This window comes from Bos mutus, chromosome 15, assembly GCF_027580195.1.
Source record: "Bos mutus isolate GX-2022 chromosome 15, NWIPB_WYAK_1.1, whole genome shotgun sequence".
In the NCBI taxonomy this organism is placed as follows: domain Eukaryota; kingdom Metazoa; phylum Chordata; class Mammalia; order Artiodactyla; family Bovidae; genus Bos; species Bos mutus.
In genome coordinates this window covers 3,483,890-3,505,766 of record NC_091631.1, presented here as the reverse complement: position 1 = coordinate 3,505,766, position 21,877 = coordinate 3,483,890, and the positions used below count along the sequence as shown (strand labels likewise).

General features: G+C 41.8%; 1 protein-coding gene across 1 annotated transcript; it reads left to right on the top strand.

Annotated features, from left to right (window-relative positions):
• The first annotated feature begins 289 nt into the window (after positions 1-289).
• On the top strand, positions 290-1,800 carry LOC138990935 (endogenous retrovirus group K member 113 Gag polyprotein-like). The gene has a single exon (XM_070383141.1). It carries the CDS (start codon positions 298-300, stop codon positions 1,342-1,344), a length of 1,047 nt encoding a protein of 348 aa, XP_070239242.1. The 5' UTR covers positions 290-297; the 3' UTR covers positions 1,345-1,800.
• The last annotated feature ends 20,077 nt before the right edge of the window (positions 1,801-21,877 follow it).

Genomic DNA, 21,877 nt, shown 5'->3' with positions numbered 1-21,877 from the left:
AATATGAGATGTTGAATAAAGTTGGTGTCAGACTGCGTCCCTTCGTGGTGACGTGTCTGAACCTCTCGACCCCATCTTTGTAGTCTCTTGCTTTAGTTTCTTTCTTAGCCCCGCCGTGCACGTTCTCGGGACCTGATCGACTTTGCTGGCTGGCTCCGGCAGGTGGCGCCCGAAGAGGGACTCGAGAATCGGAGTGCGACGACGGCCGCTGCCCGTCAAGATTGAGGTAAGTAAAGAGGAATTCCTAAGTAATTAAAAGTAAAGGGCAGAGAGGGTGATTGTCGAGAGTAATAAATCATGGGACAAGGCAATAGCCGCCAGTTATTTGTACATATGTTGAAACCTATGTTAAAAGGTAGGGGAATTCATGTAAATAAGTTACAGCTAGAGAAGTTTTTACTTTTTATAGAGGAGGTTTGTCCCTGGTTTCCAGAGGAAGGAACAGTTAGTCTAGAAACTTGGAGAAAAGTAGGAAAACAATTGCAGACATATTATTCCTTACATGGTCCCAATCATGTTCCTGTGGATGCTTTTTCTTTGTGGACTCTCATAAGAGACTGCCTGGATCCTGAACATGAGGGACATAAAATTCAAACGGCTCTCAGGGATTCCACAGGACCCGAAGTTACAGAGCCTTCTGCCCCTCCACCTGAGCCGCTTTATGCTGTGCCTGAAGAAACAGCTTATAAGGCTGGAGGGAGTGATGATGTGTTAAGCTCTGATGAACAAAAAGAGTTAAATGAACAAGCGGCTCAGTACCATAGAGAAGATATGCCTTGGGAGATGATGGTTAACATGGAATCCCCCCCGGGACAAGGGGAATTAAAGCATTCAGGGCTTTCTGAAGAACAGCTGGAAAATTTAATTCAGAAGATTGTTATAGCAGTAAAAAAGGATGCACAGGGAGACTCCCACTCCAGCCAGCCTGCGCCTCCAGCATATCCTCCCTCGGTTCTTGCTGGACTCGATCCACCTCCGCCTTTCGTAGAACCGCGAGAGCTTATATCTATCCCTGCTTCTTTGCCCGGTGAAAACATAAAAATTAAAAGTGAGATATTATTATCTCCTCTTCAACAAGCAATTAAGCGAGCTAATGAAGAAGGAAAACATATTCCCGGGTTTTCAGGAATCTATCCAGTGTTTGAAAATGCTCAGCAACAGAGGTATTATGAGCCGCTGCCCTTTAAGCAACTGAAAGAGTTAAAAATGGCTTGTGCACAATATGGCCCGACTGCGCCGTTTACTCAGGCTATTATAGAGGCTTTAGAAAATCAAAATCTGCCACCTAATGATTGGAAACAGGTTGCTCGAGCTTGTTTATCTGGAGGAGATTATTTACTATGAAAATCTGAGTTTGCTGAGCAATGTGGGATCACAGCCGATATCAATCGGTGACAGGGACTGAACACCACTTATGAAATGATGGTGGGAGAGAAAAAATATCGAGACACTAATAGTCAACTTAATTATTTACCTGGAGCCTACCCTCAGATTAGTGCTGCGGCTCTACAAGCATGGAAAAAGCTTCCAAATTCTGATAAAAAGACTGAAGATTTATCTAAAATTCGCCAGGGGCCAGATGAGCCATATCAGGATTTTGTTGCCCGCCTGCTTGAGACAATTGGTAAAATGATAGGGGATGAGCAGGCGGAGATGGTGTTGACTAAACAGCTTGCTTATGAAAATGCCAATTCGGCTTGTCAAGCTGCCCTGAGACCTAACAGGAAAAAGGGAGGCTTATCTGACTATATACGGATTTGTGCTGATATCGGCCCTTCATACGTTCAAGGCATAACTTTGGCCGCGGCATTACAAGAAAAGACAGTTAAAAAAGTACTGTATCAACAACAAAAGCGGGATAAAACTAGTAGTCGGCTTCGAATCCCTGGCTCTGGCTGTTTTTCTTGTGGCCAGATGGGTCATCAGGCCGCCCACTGCCCGCAAAAAGCAGGCCCGAGACCTGCTCAAACCCCTAACCTTTGTTCTAGGTGTAAAAAGGCAGACACTGGGCAAGGGATTGCCGTTCTAAAACTGACTTACAGGGAAGCCACTTCCTCCGGTCTCGAAAACTGGGTGAGGGGCCAGCCCCAGGCCCCAAACAATGTTATGGGGCGATGCAAAATCTGACCAAATTGGAGACGCTTCAAGGCCAAAACGCAAAACTGTTACCGAGTTGTTCAGAGCAACTGCAGAGAGTGCAGGCTTGGACCTCAGTTCCTCCACCTACACAGTATTAACTCCAGAAATGGGCATGCAGGCTTTGCCAACTGGAATTTTGGCCCTCTTCCAAGAACACTGTGGGCCTCCTATTGGAGAGAAGCAGTACTACGATGAAAGGTTTATTATTAGCCCCTGGAGTCATAGACTCTGATTATACGGGTGAAATAAAAATTATGGCCCATTCACCACAGGGCATAACAGTAATACAATCTGGTCAACGTGTTGCTCAATTAATTCTACTTCCTATAATTCCAGTTGGAAAAGCCATTAGGCAAAACGAAGATCCCGAGGTTTCGGGTCTTCAGACGCTTATTAGATTCAGGCCATTAATAAGCAACGCCCTGAGCTTCTACTGTATATTCAAAAAAAGCCTTTTAAAGGTATTTTGGATACTGGTGCAGATGTTTCTGTTATATCTCAAAAACATTGGCCTGATGAATGGCCTAAGTAGGTTGTAATTTCTACTTTGCAAGGCATTGGGCAATCACATGACCCAGAACAGAGTTCAACCTTTTTAAAATGGAGGGACGAAAAAAGACATGAAGGACATTTTAAACCTTATGTTTTGCCAGGACTGCCGGTTAATCTATGGGGGAGAGATGTTATGATGAATATGGGGGTATATCTTTATAGTCCAGATAAAAAGATTAGTAATCAATTGTTAGACCAAGGCCTTTTGCCCCATCAGGGGTTGGGGATAAATTCACAAGGGCCTTTACAACCCCTGATCCCTGCAGTTAAAAATGATAAAAAAGGTATAAGATGTTTTTAGGAGGGGTCATTGATCGTCCTGCAATCCATGCTGATCCGATAAAATGGAAGTCTGATGATCCAGTATGGGTTGATCAGTGGCCCCTATCAATAGAAAAAATCACGGCCGCCAATCAGCTTGTGCAGGAACAGCTTGCTCTCAGCCATATTACCCCTCAAATTCACCTTGAATTCACCTATTTTTGTCATTAAAAAGAAAACAGGTAAATGGAGGCTATTACAAGATTTACGAAAGGTTAATGAAACAATAGAATTGATGGGCCCCCTTCAGCCAAGGGTTGCCTACCCCATGGCCATTCAAAAGATACTTACAAAATTATTATTGACTTAAAAGACTGCTGTTATACTATTCCCTGCCACTAATGACTGTCAAAGATTTGCTTTTAGTGTCCCTTCTACAAATTATAAAGAACCTATGAAAAGATATCAGTGGCAAGTTTTACCTCAGGAATGGCTAATAGTCCTACTCTCTGTCAAAAATTTGTTGCTCAAGCTTTAAAACCACTAGGTCCTTGTACTCCCAAGTATATATTATTCATTATATGGATGATATTCTTTTGGCATATGAAGATGAGGAGTTGCTATTAAGAACATTCGCTTATATGCAAACTGCATTACAAGATTATGGTTTGATTATTGCAACAGAAAAGGTGCAACGCTTCCCCCCCTATTCTTATTTAGAGTTTTTTCTGAAAAAAAAAAAATGGTTTCGAGCTCAAAAGACAAAAATTCGTAAAGATAATTTGGTTACCTTGAATGATTTCCAAAAACTGTTAGGAGATATTAATTGGATAAGACCTTACTTGAAGCTAACTACAGGGGAAATGAAGCCTCTTTTTGATATTCTGAAGGGTGATCCTGATCCAACTTCTCCCCGAACTCTGACTCTGGAGAGAAAGCAAGCCTTAGATAAAGTTGAACAGGCCCTGTCTAAACAACAAGTTACTTATTGTGACTATACTCAAGAATGGGGTTTATATATTCTTCCTACTAAACATGCTCCTACAGCAGTCTTATTCCAAAGATTGCCTTTAAGATGGCTTCACTTGCCTGCCTCTCCCTCTCGGGTATTAACCCCTATTATGATTTGGTTACTACCTAATAGCTCTTGGGCGGTCAGAATCCACTGTATATCTAAGAAGAGACCCACATTTTATATGTGTTCCATTTTCTAAAATTCAGCAAGACTGGCTGTTTCAGTTTAGCGACAATTGGGTTATTGCCTTAGCTGGTTTTAGTGGACGGCTTGATAATCATTATCCTCAGATAAAATTTTGCAATTTGCTCATTATCACCAATTTCTCTTCCCAAAAATCATTGTTTCTCAGCCCCTTGCCGACGCCCTAACTGTATTTACTGATGGCTCTTCTAATAGAATAGCTAGTTTGATTATACAAGACAATACTACCACCTGGCATACTAATTATAAGTCTGCTCAAAAAGTAGAACTATTTGCTGTTTTTCAGGCTTTATTACAAATTTCTGCTCCATTTAATTTATATTCTGACAGTCAATATATCATAAGAGCCTTAAACACTATTGAGACTGTTCCATTTATTGGTACCCTGAATTCTACTATCCAAACTCTTTTTCGTGATATACAACATTTAATTTGCTCCAGAGTTAATAAATGCTATTTTGGTCATATTCGTGCTCACTCTGGGCTTCCTAGACCTTTAGCACGAGGCAATGCTTTGGCTGATGAAGCTACACGTATGATATTTCCTTCACTGGAACAAATGGCAAAAACTTCCCACAGCTTACACCATCAAAACAGCAATAGCTTAAGACTTCAATTTGGCATTACTCGAGAAGCTGCCAGACAGATTGTTAAGCAATGTCAAACATGTCCTCAGTTTTTTAGCGTCCCCCACTATGGAGTTAATCCTCGAAGATTGTTGCCAAACGATATATGGCAAATGGATGTTACCCATATTCCTGAATTTGGTAAACAAAAATTTGTTCATGTTACTATTGACACCTTCTCCGGCTTTTTACATGCCTCTCTACAATCCGGAGAAGCTAGCAAACATTGTATAGCTCATTGCATTAAATGTTTTGCTGTTATGGGAACCCCTAAAACCATAAAAACAGACAATGGTCCAGGATACACTGGAAAAAATTTTCAATTATTTTGTACACAATTATCTATCTCACATAAAACAGGTATCCCTTATAATCCTCAAGGTCAAGGAAGTATTGAACGGACACATCAAACTCTCAAACATCAATTACAAAAACTAAAGAAGGGGGAATTGTATCCCAATACCCCCTCCAACTCTCTAAACCATGCTTTATTTGTTCTAAATTTTTTTACAATTGGATATAAGTGGCTGTTCAGCAGCACAGCGATTTTGGAACTTTGATGCACAAACAATAAGACCTAAAGTCTTTTGAAAAGACCCACTTGTGGGAAAATGGTATGGACCAGATCCAGTACTAATCTGGGGACAAGGGCATGTTTGTGTTTTCCCACAGGATGCGGCCGCGCTGGCTGCCAGAAAGGTTGGTACGCACGGCGGAGACAGTCTCTAGCAAATCAGATGAGGAGATTGACAATTCAAGAGCATGATGAATTACCATCTCGGCAACAACTTCAGGCATTGATGCGAGAGGCACAGAATCGTGTTGTGGTGCAGGGCGATCCGATATCGCCTTTAAGCTTCCTGATAACCTTATTAATTATCTTAAATCAGATTAACACTGCACACTCTGAAGAATATTCAAGTGCTTACTGGGCTTATTTTCCTGACCCTCCCCTTCTCCAACCTGTGGGCTGGGAGGGTCAGTCCATTCCCATATACACTAATAAAACTGTTTTATTTCTTGCACCTTGTTTAATTAAAAAACTGATTGATGATCTATGGATCATAAAGGCTTCCATCTATGGAAATGGTCTGTGGTTAAAGGAACATAAGCGTGTGCCTATATAAAAAGAAAGGGGGAGATGCGGGGAGCTGCCCGTGAGAACGGGGTCCTTTGTCCGAAGGACACAGCGCTGGGAGCTGCCTCAGTCCTTGAGGGTTTGCTTGCAAACATAGCTCTCTGTCCCGCCACCCCAGAGATTAGGCGCTTATTTACTGCAGGCACCTGGAGTTCTGTGCAAACTTCTCATGCACAGAGAAATGTTATCTGGTGTAAGAAAATAATAACAGGAGCCATTCCCATGCTCTCAAGATTTCTTGTGACTGTTTGTAAGATGTATAGGCTAACCAAGAAAAAAATGTCAACTGTTTTGTCTTTCTCACGCTTTTTGTATAAATATGAGATGTTGAATAAAGTTGGTGTCAGACTGCGTCCCTTCGTGGTGACGTGTCTGAACCTCTCGACCCCATCTTTGTAGTCTCTTGCTTTAGTTTCTTTCTTAGCCCGCCGTGCACGCTTCTCGGGACCTGATCGACTTTGCTGGCTGGCTCGGCAGGTGGCGCCAAACAGGGACTCGAGAATCGGAGTGCGACGACGGCCGCTGCCCGCCAAGATTGAGGTAAGTAAAGAGGAATTCTAAGTAATTAAAAGTAAAGGGCAGGAGGGTGATTGTCGAGTAATAAATCATGGGACAAGGCAATAGCCGCCAGTTATTTGTACATATGTTGAAAACTATGTTAAAAGGTAGGGGAATTCATGTAAATAAGTTACAGCTAGAAAAGTTTTTACTTTTTATAGAGGAGGTTTGTCCTTGGTTTCAGAGGAAGGAACAGTTAGTCTAGAAACTTGGAGAAAAGTAGGAAAACAATTGCAGACATATTATTCCTTACATGGTCCCAATCATGTTCCTGTGGATGCTTTTTCTTTGTGGACTCTCATAAGAGACTGCCTGGATCCTGAACATGAGGACATAAAATTCAAACGGCTCTCAGGGATTCCACAGGACCCGAGTTACAGAGCCTTCTGCCCCTCCACCTGAGCCGCTTTATGCTGTGCCTGAGGAACAGCTTATAAGGCTGGAGGGAGTGATGATGTGTTAAGCTCTGATGAACAAAAAGAGTTAAATGAACAAGCGGCTCAGTACCATAGAGAAGATATGCCTTGGGAGATGATGGTTAACATGGAATCCCCCCCGGGACAAGGGGAATTAAAGCATTCAGGGCTTTCTGAAGAACAGCTGGAAAATTTAATTCAGAAGATTGTTATAGCAGTAAAAAAGGATGCACAGGGAGACTCCCACTCCAGCCAGCCTGCGCCTCCAGCATATCCTCCCTCGGTTCTTGCTGGACTCGATCCACCTCCGCCTTTCGTAGAACCGCGAGAGCTTATATCTATCCCTGCTTCTTTGCCCGGTGAAAACATAAAAATTAAAAGTGAGATATTATTATCTCCTCTTCAACAAGCAATTAAGCGAGCTAATGAAGAAGGAAAACATATTCCCGGGTTTTCAGGAATCTATCCAGTGTTTGAAAATGCTCAGCAACAGAGGTATTATGAGCCGCTGCCCTTTAAGCAACTGAAAGAGTTAAAAATGGCTTGTGCACAATATGGCCCGACTAGCCGTTTACTCAGGCTATTATAGAGGCTTTAGAAAATCAAAATCTGCCACCTAATGATTGGAAACAGGTTGCTCGAGCTTGTTTATCTGGAGGAGATTATTTACTATGAAAATCTGAGTTTGCTGAGCAATGTGGGATCACAGCCGATATCAATCGGTGACAGGGACTGAACACCACTTATGAAATGATGGTGGGAGAAAAAATATCGAGACACTAATAGTCAACAATTATTTACCTGGAGCCTACCTCAGATTAGTGCTGCGGCTCTACAAGCATGGAAAAAAGCTTCCAAATTCTGATAAAAAGACTGAAGATTTATCTAAAATTCGCCAGGGCCAGATGAGCCATATCAGGATTTTGTTGCCCGCCTGCTTGAGACAATTGGTAAAATGATAGGGGATGAGCAGGCGGAGATGGTGTTGACTAAACAGCTTGCTTATGAAAATGCCAATTCGGCTTGTCAAGCTGCCCTGAGACCTAACAGGAAAAAGGGAGGCTTATCTGACTATATACGGATTTGTGCTGATATCGGCCCTTCATACGTTCAAGGCATAACTTTGGCCGCGGCATTACAAGAAAAGACAGTTAAAAAAGTACTGTATCAACAACAAAAGCGGGATAAAACTAGTAGTCGGCTTCGAATCCCTGGCTCTGGCTGTTTTTCTTGTGGCCAGATGGGTCATCAGGCCGCCCACTGCCCGCAAAAGCAGGCCCGGAGACCTGCTCAAACCCCTAACCTTTGTTCTAGGTGTAAAAAAGGCAGACACTGGGCAAGGGATTGCCGTTCTAAAACTGACTTACAGGGAAAGCCACTTCCTCCGGTCTCGGGAAACTGGGTGAGGGGCCAGCCCCAGGCCCCGAAACAATGTTATGGGGCGATGCAAAATCTGACCAAATTGGAGACGCTTCAAGGCCAAAACGCAAAACTGTTACCGAGTTGTTCAGAGCAACTGCAGAGAGTGCAGGCTTGGACCTCAGTTCCTCCACCTACACAGTATTAACTCCAGAAATGGGCATGCAGGCTTTGCCAACTGGAATTTTTGGCCCTCTTCCGAAGAACACTGTGGGCCTCCTATTGGAGAGAAGCAGTACTACGATGAAAGGTTTATTATTAGCCCCTGGAGTCATAGACTCTGATTATACGGGTGAAATAAAAATTATGGCCCATTCACCACAGGGCATAACAGTAATACAATCTGGTCAACGTGTTGCTCAATTAATTCTACTTCCTATAATTCCAGTTGGAAAAGCCATTAGGCAAAAACGAAGATCCCGAGGTTTCGGGTCTTCAGACGCTTATTAGATTCAGGCCATTAATAAGCAACGCCCTGAGCTTCTACTGTATATTCAAAAAAAGCCTTTTAAAGGTATTTTGGATACTGGTGCAGATGTTTCTGTTATATCTCAAAAACATTGGCCTGATGAATGGCCTAAGTAGGTTGTAATTTCTACTTTGCAAGGCATTGGGCAATCACATGACCCAGAACAGAGTTCAACCTTTTTAAAATGGAGGGACGAAAAAAGACATGAAGGACATTTTAAACCTTATGTTTTGCCAGGACTGCCGGTTAATCTATGGGGGAGAGATGTTATGATGAATATGGGGGTATATCTTTATAGTCCAGATAAAAGATTAGTAATCAATTGTTAGACCAAGGCCTTTTGCCCCATCAGGGGTTGAGGATAAATTCACAAGGGCCTTTACAACCCTGATCCCTGCAGTTAAAAATGATAAAAAGGTATAAGATGTTTTTAGGAGGGGTCATTGATCGTCCTGCAATCCATGCTGATCCGATAAAATGGAAGTCTGATGATCCAGTATGGGTTGATCAGTGGCCCCTATCAATAGAAAAAAATCATGGCCGCCAATCAGCTTGTGCAGGAACAGCTTGCTCTCAGCCATATTACCCCTCAAATTCACCTTGAATTCACCTATTTTTGTCATTAAAAAGAAAACAGGTAAATGGAGGCTATTACAAGATTTACGAAAGGTTAATGAAACAATAGAATTGATGGGCCCCCTTCAGCCGGGGTTGCCTACCCCCATGGCCATTCCAAAAGATACTTACAAAATTATTATTGACTTAAAAGACTGCTGTTATACTATTCCCCTTGCCACTAATGACTGTCAAAGATTTGCTTTTAGTGTCCCTTCTACAAATTATAAAGAACCTATGAAAAGATATCAGTGGCAAGTTTTACCTCAGGGAATGGCTAATAGTCCTACTCTCTGTCAAAAATTTGTTGCTCAAGCTTTAAAAACCACTAGGTCCTTGTACTCCCAAGTATATATTATTCATTATATGGATGATATTCTTTTGGCATATGAAGATGAGGAGTTGCTATTAAGAACATTCGCTTATATGCAAACTGCATTACAAGATTATGGTTTGATTATTGCAACAGAAAAGGTGCAACGCTTCCCCCCCTATTCTTATTTAGAGTTTTTTCTGAAAAAAAAAAAATGGTTTCGAGCTCAAAAGACAAAAATTCGTAAAGATAATTTGGTTACCTTGAATGATTTCCAAAAACTGTTAGGAGATATTAATTGGATAAGACCTTACTTGAAGCTAACTACAGGGGAAATGAAGCCTCTTTTTGATATTCTGAAGGGTGATCCTGATCCAACTTCTCCCCGAACTCTGACTCTGGAGAGAAAGCAAGCCTTAGATAAAGTTGAACAGGCCCTGTCTAAACAACAAGTTACTTATTGTGACTATACTCAAGAATGGGGTTTATATATTCTTCCTACTAAACATGCTCCTACAGCAGTCTTATTCCAAAGATTGCCTTTAAGATGGCTTCACTTGCCTGCCTCTCCCTCTCAGGTATTAACCCCCTATTATGATTTGGTTACTACCCTAATAGCTCTTGGGCGGTCAGAATCCACTGTATATCTAAGAAGAGACCCACATTTTATATGTGTTCCATTTTCTAAAATTCAGCAAGACTGGCTGTTTCAGTTTAGCGACAATTGGGTTATTGCCTTAGCTGGTTTTAGTGGACGGCTTGATAATCATTATCCCTCAGATAAAATTTTGCAATTTGCTCATTATCACCAATTTCTCTTCCCAAAAATCATTGTTTCTCAGCCCCTTGCCGACGCCCTAACTGTATTTACTGATGGCTCTTCTAATAGAATAGCTAGTTTGATTATACAAGACAATACTACCACCTGGCATACTAATTATAAGTCTGCTCAAAAAGTAGAACTATTTGCTGTTTTTCAGGCTTTATTACAAATTTCTGCTCCATTTAATTTATATTCTGACAGTCAATATATCATAAGAGCCTTAAACACTATTGAGACTGTTCCATTTATTGGTACTCTGAATTCTACTATCCAAACTCTTTTTCATGATATACAACATTTAATTTGCTCCAGAGTTAATAAATGCTATTTCGGTCATATTCGTGCTCACTCTGGGCTTCCTAGACCTTTAGCACGAGGCAATGCTTTGGCTGATGAAGCTACACGTATGATATTTCCTTCATTGGAACAAATGGCAAAAACTTCCCACAGCTTACACCATCAAAACAGCCATAGCTTAAGACTTCAATTTGGCATTACTCGAGAAGCTGCCAGACAGATTGTTAAGCAATGTCAAACATGTCCTCAGTTTTTTAGCATCCCCACTATGGAGTTAATCCTCAAGATTGTTGCCAAACGATATATGGCAAATGGATGTTACCCATATTCCTGAATTTGGTAAACAAAAATTTGTTCATGTTACTATTGACACCTTCTCCGGCTTTTTACATGCCTCTCTACAATCCGGAGAAGCTAGCAAACATTGTATAGCTCATTGCATTAAATGTTTTGCTGTTATGGGAACCCCTAAAACCATAAAAACAGACAATGGTCCAGGATACACTGGAAAAAATTTTCAATTATTTTGTACACAATTATCTATCTCACATAAAACAGGTATCCCTTATAATCCTCAAGGTCAAGGAAGTATTGAACGGACACATCAAACTCTCAAACATCAATTACAAAAACTAAAGAAGGGGGAATTGTATCCCAATACCCCCTCCAACTCTCTAAACCATGCTTTATTTGTTCTAAATTTTTTACAATTGGATATAAGTGGCCGTTCAGCAGCACAGCGATTTTGGAACTTTGATGCACAAACAATAAGACCTAAAGTCTTTTGGAAAGACCCACTTGTGGGAAAATGGTATGGACCAGATCCAGTACTAATCTGGGGACAAGGGCATGTTTGTGTTTTCCCACAGGATGCCGAAGCGCCGCGCTGGCTGCCAGAAAGGTTGGTACGCACGGCGGAGACAGTCTCTAGCAAATCAGATGAGGAGATTGACAATTCAAGAGCATGATGAATTACCATCTCGGCAACAACTTCAGGCATTGATGCGAGAGGCACAGAATCGTGTTGCGGTGCAGGGCGATCCGATATCGCCTTTAAGCTTCCTGATAACCTTATTAATTATCTTAAATCAGATTAACACTGCACACTCTGAAGAATATTCAAGTGCTTACTGGGCTTATTTTCCTGACCCTCCCCTTCTCCAACCTGTGGGCTGGGAGGGTCAGTCCATTCCATATACACTAATAAAACTGTTTTATTTCTTGCACCTTGTTTAATTAAAAAACTGATTGATGATCTATGGATCATAAAGGCTTCCATCTATGGAAATGGTCTGTGGTTAAAGGAACATAAGCGTGTGCCTATATAAAAAGAAAGGGGGAGATGCGGGGAGCTGCCCGTGAGAACGGGGTCCTTTGTCCGAAGGACACAGCTCTGGGAGCTGCCTCAGTCCTTGAGGGTTTGCTTGCAAACATAGCTCTCTGTCCCGCCACCCCAGAGATTAGGCGCTTATTTACTGCAGGCACCTGGAGTTCTGTGCAAACTTCTCATGCACAGAGAAATGTTATCTGGTGTAAGAAATAATAACAGGGAGCCATTCCCATGCTCTCAAGATTTCTTGTGACTGTTTGTAAGATGTATAGGCTAACCAAGAAAAAATGTCAACTGTTTTGTCTCTCTCACGCTTTTCTGTATAAATATGAGATGTTGAATAAAGTTGGTGTCAGACTGCGTCCCTTCGTGGTGACGCGTCTGAACCTCTCGACCCCATCTTTGTAGTCTCTTGCTTTAGTTTCTTTCTTACCCCGCCGTGCACGTTCTCGGGACCTGATCGACTTTGCCGGCTGGCTCCGGCATAAGACATTTAAATAGTGAAAGTGAATTGAAAGTGTTAGTCACTCCATCATGTGGGACTCTTTACAACCCCACTGACTAGCCCATGAGGCTCCTCTACTCATGGGGGTTCTCCAGGCAGGAATACTGGACTCAGTTGCCATTCTCTTCTCCAGGAGATTTTCCCGAACCAAGGACTGAACCCATGTCTCCTGCATTGGCGTGCAGTTTCTTAACCACTGAGATAAATATTATTTGTCACATTAGATGCACATGCCCTTAAACTTATGTTAGCGTTGGATTTCTTTTTTCATGTAGCCATGGTTTTTGCTTATTATGGTGACAAAACTGATTACAGTCAGTTTTCTAGACCTGAACACAATTTTTAGGCATAGTAAAAATTGGTCAACCTGATTCATAGGCGAAAATTTTTAAAGGAGTTGTTCTATAACAAGACAACACACACAAAAAAGCCCACAGCGACAGTAACATGATTAAATGTATCTTCTCCAGAGAAAGCATAAATGTTCTTCAGCTGAACACTGTTTATTCTGAATCCATTACAGCCCCTGAAGGCTCAGATTCTCAAGAGAGCAAGTACTGATCTCTTAGGTGCCAGCTTTAAACTCCCCAGTTAGAAGGAGGCACACAGAGACCTTCGTGGGCAATCAGCCTGTACCAGTTGTGGAAAGAGAATCTGGATGCAACTGTAAGTAAAACAGAGCTCAGCCCACTTTTCAAAATCAGCCGTGTGTCATCCCAGTGTGTGCTGGAAATGGTGGAGCAAAGGGTCAGAGCCAAAGTCCTAGTGAGTTTGACCTTGAAACCAGGAATAAAGGCTTCACTCCTGGTGACATGGTGGAAATGGAGTAAGGGGGCTGAACTTGATTGAGTGTTGCCTGAGGATGTGAATAAACCAATGACTGAAAGGTTAAGCAAATGAATGAATGCACAGTATAGTATTCATTTAGTGTATTATTTGCTTGTGTTATTATGACCAGTTTTTGGTGCCCATTCAAAGCCTGGCCCGGTTCTGGGAACTTTACATAAGTCAGTTTATACTTTAAGTCACATCATTACAAAGCAGACTTCTTTCTCGTACTCTTCTTTTTCAAAATAAATAAATCTGTTCTAAAATGATTTCCCTAGTGGCTCAGATGGTAAAGAATCTCCTGCAAGCGGGAGACCTGGGTTCGATCCCTGGGTTGGGAAGATCCTCTGGAGAAGGGCATGGCAACCCACTCCAGTATTCCTGCCTGGAGAATCCTCATGGACAGAGGAGCCAGGTGGGCTACAGACCATGGGGTCACAGAATCAGACACGACTGAGCGACTAAGCACAGCACATTTTAAAATGAAAAGGTGGCATGGTATGGGGAGAAAGGTGGGACAGGGGTTCAGGATGGGGAACATGTGTACACCTGTGGCGGATTCATGTTGATGTATGGCAAAACCAATACAATATTGTAAAGTAATTAGCCTCCAATTAAAATAAATAAATTTAATTTTAAAAATAAATATATAAATAAATAAAATGAAAAGGTGATGAAGTTCATAAGTTTAAAGACATTCTCTCTCTACTCTCACATTTAAGGATGATCATTAGACGTGTGGTATGAATTCTTCTTGTGCTTGCTCATGGATAAATAAAGAAAATAAGAAAAAGAAAGGAGTGAAAGAAAATTTTATTTTTACGAAGGTCCAGCTCTATATACTATTCTTCAACTTGTTCTGTTCACTGGGTAGTGTGACATAAGCACCTTCCCAAGTCTCATACTTTTTGGACGATGTACTGGTGCATAATACGAATTACTCATTCATTTTATTCTGTTTCCAAACTGTTTCTATTGTGCACTGTGTGGCAGTGAACATTATCACCTTGTAGGTCATCCTGTGTTCCCCATTTTCTAGAGCGCAGAACTGAGGCCAAGGGGAGCTGTCTGCTTTGTCTGTATGAGACAGTGCACGCAGAACTCAAACCCAGATTGGCCTATTTCATTTCCAGAGCACAGCACTGAATGTAAATGAAGCTTCAGAAGCACCAAGTTTCAATATAGGTTAAGCGTGTTCAAAATACTCGGGTACTTGGTATGAGTGCTCACGTGTGTCTGTGTGTCTGTGTATGTTGTATGTATGCCTGTGTGTTGTAACCCTTATACTAACATTCCACAGCTCTTAAAATTCCCCATGTCATGAATTTTATTTGAATTCAAAAGGATTACGTTAACAAAGCAAATGTCATTATCTCATCACGAGTCTAGTTAAGTCTACCTGTGATGAGTGTTAGCTTCCTCTGATAAGTGCTGTCATCCACTGGATGAAAACCTCCCTGAAAGTTTGACATTTAATCTATTTTACAGTAAATTTGTTTTTGTTGACTGTATAGAGCTTCACCATCTTTGGCTGCAAAGAATATAATCAATCTGATTTCATTGTTGACCATCTGGTGATGTCCATGTATAGAGTCTTCTCTTGTGTTGTTGGAAGAGGGTGTTTGTTATGACCAGTGCATTTTCTTGGCAAAACTCTATTAGTCTTTGCTCTGCTTCATTCCATATTCCAAGGCCAAATTTGCCTGTTACTCCAGGTATTTCTTGACCTCCTGATTTTGCATTCCAGTCCCCTATAATGAAAAGGACGTCTTTTTTGGGTGTTAGTTCTAAAAGGTCTTGTAGGTCTTCATAGAACCTTTCAATTTCAGCTTCTTCAGCGTTACTTGTTGGGGCATAGACTTGGATTACTGTGATATTGAATGGTTTGCCTTGGAAAAGAACAGAGATCATTCTGTCATTTTTGAGATTGCATCCAAGTACTGCATTTCGGACTCTTTTGTTGACCATGATGGCTACTCCATTTCTTCTGAGGGATTCCTGCCCACAGTAGTAGGTACAATGATCATCTGAGTTAAATTCACCCATTCCAATCCATTTTAGTTCGCTAATTGCTAGAATGTCGATGTTCACTCCTGCCATCTCCTGTTTGATCACTTCCGATTTGCCTTGATTCATGGACCTGACATTCCAGGTTCCTATGTAATATTGCTCTTTACAGCACCGTACCTTGCTTGTATCACCAGTCACATCCACAAGTGGGTATTGTTTTTGCTTTGGCTCCATCCCTTCATTCTTTCTGGAGTTATTTCTCCACTGATCTCCAGTAGCATATTGGGCATCTACTGACCTGGGGAGTTCCTCTTTCAGTGTCCTATAATTTTGCCTTTTCATACTGTTCATGAGGTTCTCAAGGCAAGAATACTGAAGTGGTTTGCCATTCCCTTCTCCAGTGGACCACATTCTGTCAGATCTCTCCACCATGACCCGCCCATCTTGGGAATACCAGACCACCTGACCTGCCTCTTGAGAAACCTATAGGCAGGTCATGAAGCAACAGTTAGAACTGGACATGGAACGACAGACTGGTTTCAAATAGGAAAACGAGTATGTCAAGGCTGTTTATTGTCACCCTGCTTATTTAACTTATATGCAGAGTACATCATGAGAAATGCTGGGCTGGAAGAAACACAAGCTGGACTCAAGGTTGCCGGGAGAAATCTCAATAACCTCAGATATGCAGATGACACCACCCTTATGGCAGAAAGTGAAGAGGAACTCAAAAGCCTCTTGATAAAAGTGAAAGTGGAGAGTGAAAAAGTTGGCTTAAAGCTCAACATTCAGAAAACGAAGATCATGGCATGTGGTCCCATCACTTCATGGGAAATAGATGGGGAAACAGTGTCAGACTTTATTTTTCTGGGCTCCAAAATCACTACAGATGGTGACTGCAGCCATGAAATTAAAAGACACTTACTCCTTGGAAGGAAGGTTATGACCAACCTAGATAGCATTTTCAAAAGAAGAGGCATTACTTTGCCAGCAAAGGTTCGTCTAGTCAAGGCTATGGTTTTTCCAGTGGTCATGTATGGATGTGAGAGTTGGACTGTGAAGAAGGCTGAGCACTGAAGAATTGATGCTTTTGAACTGTGGTGTTGGAGAAGACTCTTGAGAGTCCCTTGGACTGCAAGGAGATCCAACCAGTCCATTCTGAAGGAGATCAGCCCTGGGATTTCTTTGGAAGGAATGATGCTAAAGCTGAAACTCCAGTACTTTGGCCACCTCATGCCAAGAGTTGACTCATTGGCAAAGACTCTGATGCTGGGAGGGATTGGGGGCAGGAGGAGAAGGGGACGACAGAGGATGAGATGGCTGGATGGCATCACTGACTCGATGGACATGAGTCTCAGTGAACTCTGGGAGTTGGTGATGGACAGGGAGGCCTGGCGTGCTGCAATTCATGGGGTCGCAAAGAGTCAGACATGACTGAGCGACTGAACTGAACCGAACTGACCGTAAATTTACCTGAGGACATAACTTACACTTATTAACCTTTAGCCCTTTCTAAATACTGAAAGAAGACAATTGTTTCTTGTTCCTTCACTATCCCATTCTGCTCATTTCTCAAGATGTTTGAAAAAACCAGATTGTCCACATCAACCACAGGTGTGGTTTGCTACACTCCCCACGACTAAAGTGTTAGTCGTTCAGTCGTGTCCAACTCTCTGTGACCCAAGGACCGTAGCACACCAGGCTCCTCTGTCCAGGGTGATTTTCCAGGCAAGAATACTGGAGTGGCTTGCCATTCCCTCCTCCAGGGGGTCTTCCCTACCCAGGGATTGAACCCAGGTCTCCCGCATTGCAGGCAGATTCTTTACCATCTGAGCCACCGGGGAAGCCCACCACTAAAGGCCCCTTCTTATCCCAAACTGAGCATCGCATCTGTGGATCCACAGCTCTGCCTGGTATTACTAACTCCAGAGGAAGGAGCCCTCTACTGATATATGGGGATCTGGGGGTTTTTTGTGAGGAAATTCTGTCATTATACAAAATTTAAGGAACATAAAAATACATTTAACAAAATGAAACAGCCATGCGTGCAGCCACCACCTAAACTTCTGTAGCTTGCTTTGTATTACTCAACTTTCCATTTCAGAAATTTATCTACCTAGATGTTATAGCACCAACAGACTGAATTCTTGATGATTTATTTAATAGTTTATTTTTTCCTATGCTCAAAGACACTGCTGTGGACCTTCACATGTATATTAATTACATTTATATGTACACATATTCATGCATATACTCATATGTGTATGTATATATATTTTTGTTTACGTGGCCAATAATTTATCCAGGTATGTATCCATAATACAAATTCTGAACCTAAGGGAGGCATACATTTCATTTTATTAATATTTCCAAACTTGCCTCTAATATGATTATTCTAATTTATACCCCCACCTGGAATGTGAGTCCACATTCTCACCTCTAATTTGCATTTTAGTCTAAAATTATATTTCAATGAGTATTAATATACTGTACTACTAGGGAGTTATATCCCTTTATGTCCATATATCAATTGCCTAAGTTTTTCCTTCTGTACATATCCTGATTATATCTTTGGTGAATTTTTTCCTCAGCACAATTTATGGAAATGATTTAAGTGTGCTGCTGCTGCTAAGTTGCTTCAGTCGTGTCTGACTCTGTGCAACCCCAGAGAAGGCAGCCCACCAGGCTCCCCCATCCCTGGGATTCTCCAGGCAAGAACACTGGAGTGGGTTGCCATTTCCTTCTCCAGTGCATGAAAGTGAAAAGTGAAAGTGAAGTCGCTCAGTCGTGTCCGACTCTTAGCGACCCCATGGACTGCAGCCCACCAGGCTCCTCCGTCCATGGGATTTTCCAGGCAAGAGTACTGGAGTGGGGTGCCATTGGGTACTAATTGTTTTTCTATTTATATGTGTTGCAAACAAATTTAACTGAGCAAATTTCCAGTCAGTATCTGGTCTTTTCTTTTTCATAATGTTGATATGTTTAATTTCTTTACCATCTGAGCCACCAGGGAAGCTTTTTAATGTTTTGTGTTTTGTGCACTTATGTCTTATTTAAAACTTTTACTGCATAGCTAAGTCATAGGTATTCTAATATGATTTACCCTTATACCTTTATCATTATAATATAAGCATAAAAAGATATACCCTTACACCTTTATAATTCAATGCCATTTGGAATTGGTAAAATTAAAAGTAGAAACACAATATAATTTTTTCACATGTATATGCATTTACATGCTCAGCTGGTAAGTCGTCCGATCCTTTTGAACCCCAGGGATTGTACCCCACCAGGATCCTCTGTCCATGGAATTTCCCAGGCAAGACTACTGGAGTAGGTTGCCATTTCCTCCTCCAAAGTATAAGCACCAATATGCCACAGTTTATTGGACCATTTTTCATTGATGGACATGCTACTGTTTTCATACATTGAGGTTTCAGAGACTCGTAGGCCTGTTTATGATTCCTTTTCCACAATTCCATTGTTCTCTTTGTACCACTTGTACCACCTGTCTTTATTGTTATTATTTTATAGAAATTTCTGATATTTGCAAGGACAACTCTCCACTTTTTTCCCTTTAAAAGTCTCTTAGCTGTTTTTAAGTTCTTTTCTCTTTCGTATAAATTTTATTAGTTTGTGAAAATGAGCATAACATTCTCTCAAGCACTTCACTGAAATTAATATGAAGGAAATTTCATGTTGATACAACTTGGATTTAATTGCTGATAGAAAATGTTTTTCCCTGCTTCTGATGTTTCTCTCCTGCAATGGGAGTTCAAATGGTGTAATCACAGCCATCCTGACATCATTTTATTCACTCACTTCCCAGAAAGATGGAGTGATGTATCTGATTGGTAAATCTGAGAACAACCTGGCATGCTGGGCTCTTCCCTCAACCTCAGAAGCAGCCAGCCTGCTGACGCCAGTGCCCCCCAGCATTTCAGAGTTGCTCCTCCAGAACGTGCAAGGGGCAAGCCCAGTCACCACCACCAAGACGGGCGGACAAGCCTGGTAACTTGTGGTGTTCACTAGGAGCAAGTAACTTGACTAAGAAACTTGAAAGTTACCCCCCACGTGTCAGCAGGTGATATAACAGTCTTCATATGTATACTAATTTTTATTTCTCAACTTGTTCAAATTTTGGGAAAGGAAGAAAATAGCTGTTCTCTGGAACCTCCTTTCAGTTCAGTTCATTTCAATCACCCAGTCGTGTCCAACTCTTTGCAATCCCATGGACTGCAGCACGCCAGGCCTCCTTGTCCATCACCAACACCCAGAGATTACTCAGACTCATGTCCATTGAGTTGGTGATGCCATTCAGCCATCTCATCCTCTGTCATCCCCTTCTTCTCCTGCCCTCAATCTTTCCCAGCATCAGGGTCTTTTCAAATGAGTCAGTTCTTCACATAAGGTGGCCAAAATATTGGAGTTTGAGCTTCAGAGTCAGTCCTTCCAATGAACACCCAGGACTGACTTCATTTAGGATGGACTGGTTGGATCTTCTTGCAGTCCAACGGACTCTCAAGAGTCTTCTCTAACACCACAGTTCAAAAGCATCAATTCTTCAGTGCTCAGCTTTCTTTATAGTCCAACTCTCACATCCATACATGACCACTGGAAAAACCATAGCCTTGACTAGATGGACCTTTGTTGGCAAAGGAATGTCTCTGCTTTTCAATATGCTATCTAGTTTGGTCATAGCTTTTCTTCCAAGGAGCAAGCATCTTTTAATTTCATGGCTGCAATCACCATCTGCAGTGATTTGGGAACCCAGAAAATAAAGTCTGCCACTGTTTCCACTGTTTCTTCATCTATTTCCCATGAAGTGATGGGACCAGATGCCATGATCTTTGTTTTCTGAATGCTGAGCTTTAAGCCAACTTTTGCACTCTCCTCTTCCACTTTCATCAAGAGGCTTTTTAGTTCCTCTTCACTTTCTGCCATAAGGGTGGTGTCATCTGCATATCTGAGCTTACTGATATTTCTCCCAGCAATCTTGATTCCAGCTTGTGCTTCCTCCAGCCCAGAGTTTCTCATGATGCACTCTGAATATAAGTTAAATAAGCAGGGTGACAATATACAGCCTTAACATACTCCTTTCCCTATTTGGAACCAGTCTGTTGTTCCATGTCCAATTCTAACTGTTGCTTCCTGACCTGCATACAGATTCTCAAGAGGCGGGTCAGGTGGTCTGGTATTCCCATCTCTTTCAGAATTTTCCACAGTTTATTGTGATCCACACAAGCAAAGGCTTTGGCATAGTCAATAAAGCAGAAATAGGTGTTTTTCTGGAACTCTCTTGCTTTTTTGATGATCCAGCGATGTTGGCAATTTGATCTCTGGTTCCTTTGCCTTTTCTAAATCCATCTTGAACATCTGGAAGTTCACAGCTCACATATTGCTGAAGCCTGGCTTGGAGAATTTTGAGCATTACTTTACTAGTGTGAAATGAGTGCAATTGTGCAGTATTTGGACCATTCTTTGGCATTGCCTTTCTTAGGGATTGGAATGAAAACTGACCTTTTTGAGTCCTGTGGCCACTGCTGAGTTTTCCAAATTTGCTGGCATATTGAGTGCATCATTTTCACAGCATCATCTTTTAGAATTTGAAATAGCTCATCTGGAATTCCATCACCTCCACTAGCTTTGTTCAGAGGGATGCTTCCCAAGGCCCACTTGACTTCACATTCCAGAATATCTGGCTCTAGGTGAGTAAGCACACCATTGTGATTATCTGGGTTGTCAAGATCTTTTTTGTACAGTTCTTCTGTGTATCCTTGCCACCTCTTCTTAATATCTTCTGCTTCTGTTAGGTCCACACCATTTCTGTCCTTTATTGAGCCCATCTTTGCATGAAATGGATTAAAGATTTACTGAGCATGGCCCGGCACATCAGAAAAAAACCCAGTATCCCCTTCAGTCAGTCTATCCCATCAGGAAGTCTTCATAAGCCTCTTATCGTTCTCCATAAGAGGGAAGACAGACTGAAAGCCACAATCACAGAAAACTAACCAATCTAATCACATGGACCACAGCCTTGTCTAACTCAGTGAAACTATGAGTCATGTCCTGTAGGGCCACCCAAGATGGACAGCTCATGGTGGAGAGTTCTGACAAAATGTGGTCCACTGGAGAAGGGAATGGCAAACCATTTCAGTATTCCTTCCTTGAGAATCCCATGAACAGTATGAAAAGCCAAAAATATAGGACACTGAAAGAGGAACTCCCCAGGTCGGTAGGTGCCCAGTATGCTACTGGAGATCAGTGAAGAAATAACTACAGACAGAATGAAGAGACAGACCCAAAGAAAAAACAACACCCAGGTGTGGATGGGACTGGTGATGGAAGCCAGGTCCGAT

Bases quoted from the DNA above. Each gene is read 5' to 3' on its own strand.
- LOC138990935 (XM_070383141.1), top strand. From the start codon at position 298: ATGGGACAAGGCAATAGCCGCCAGTTATTTGTACATATGTTGAAACCT.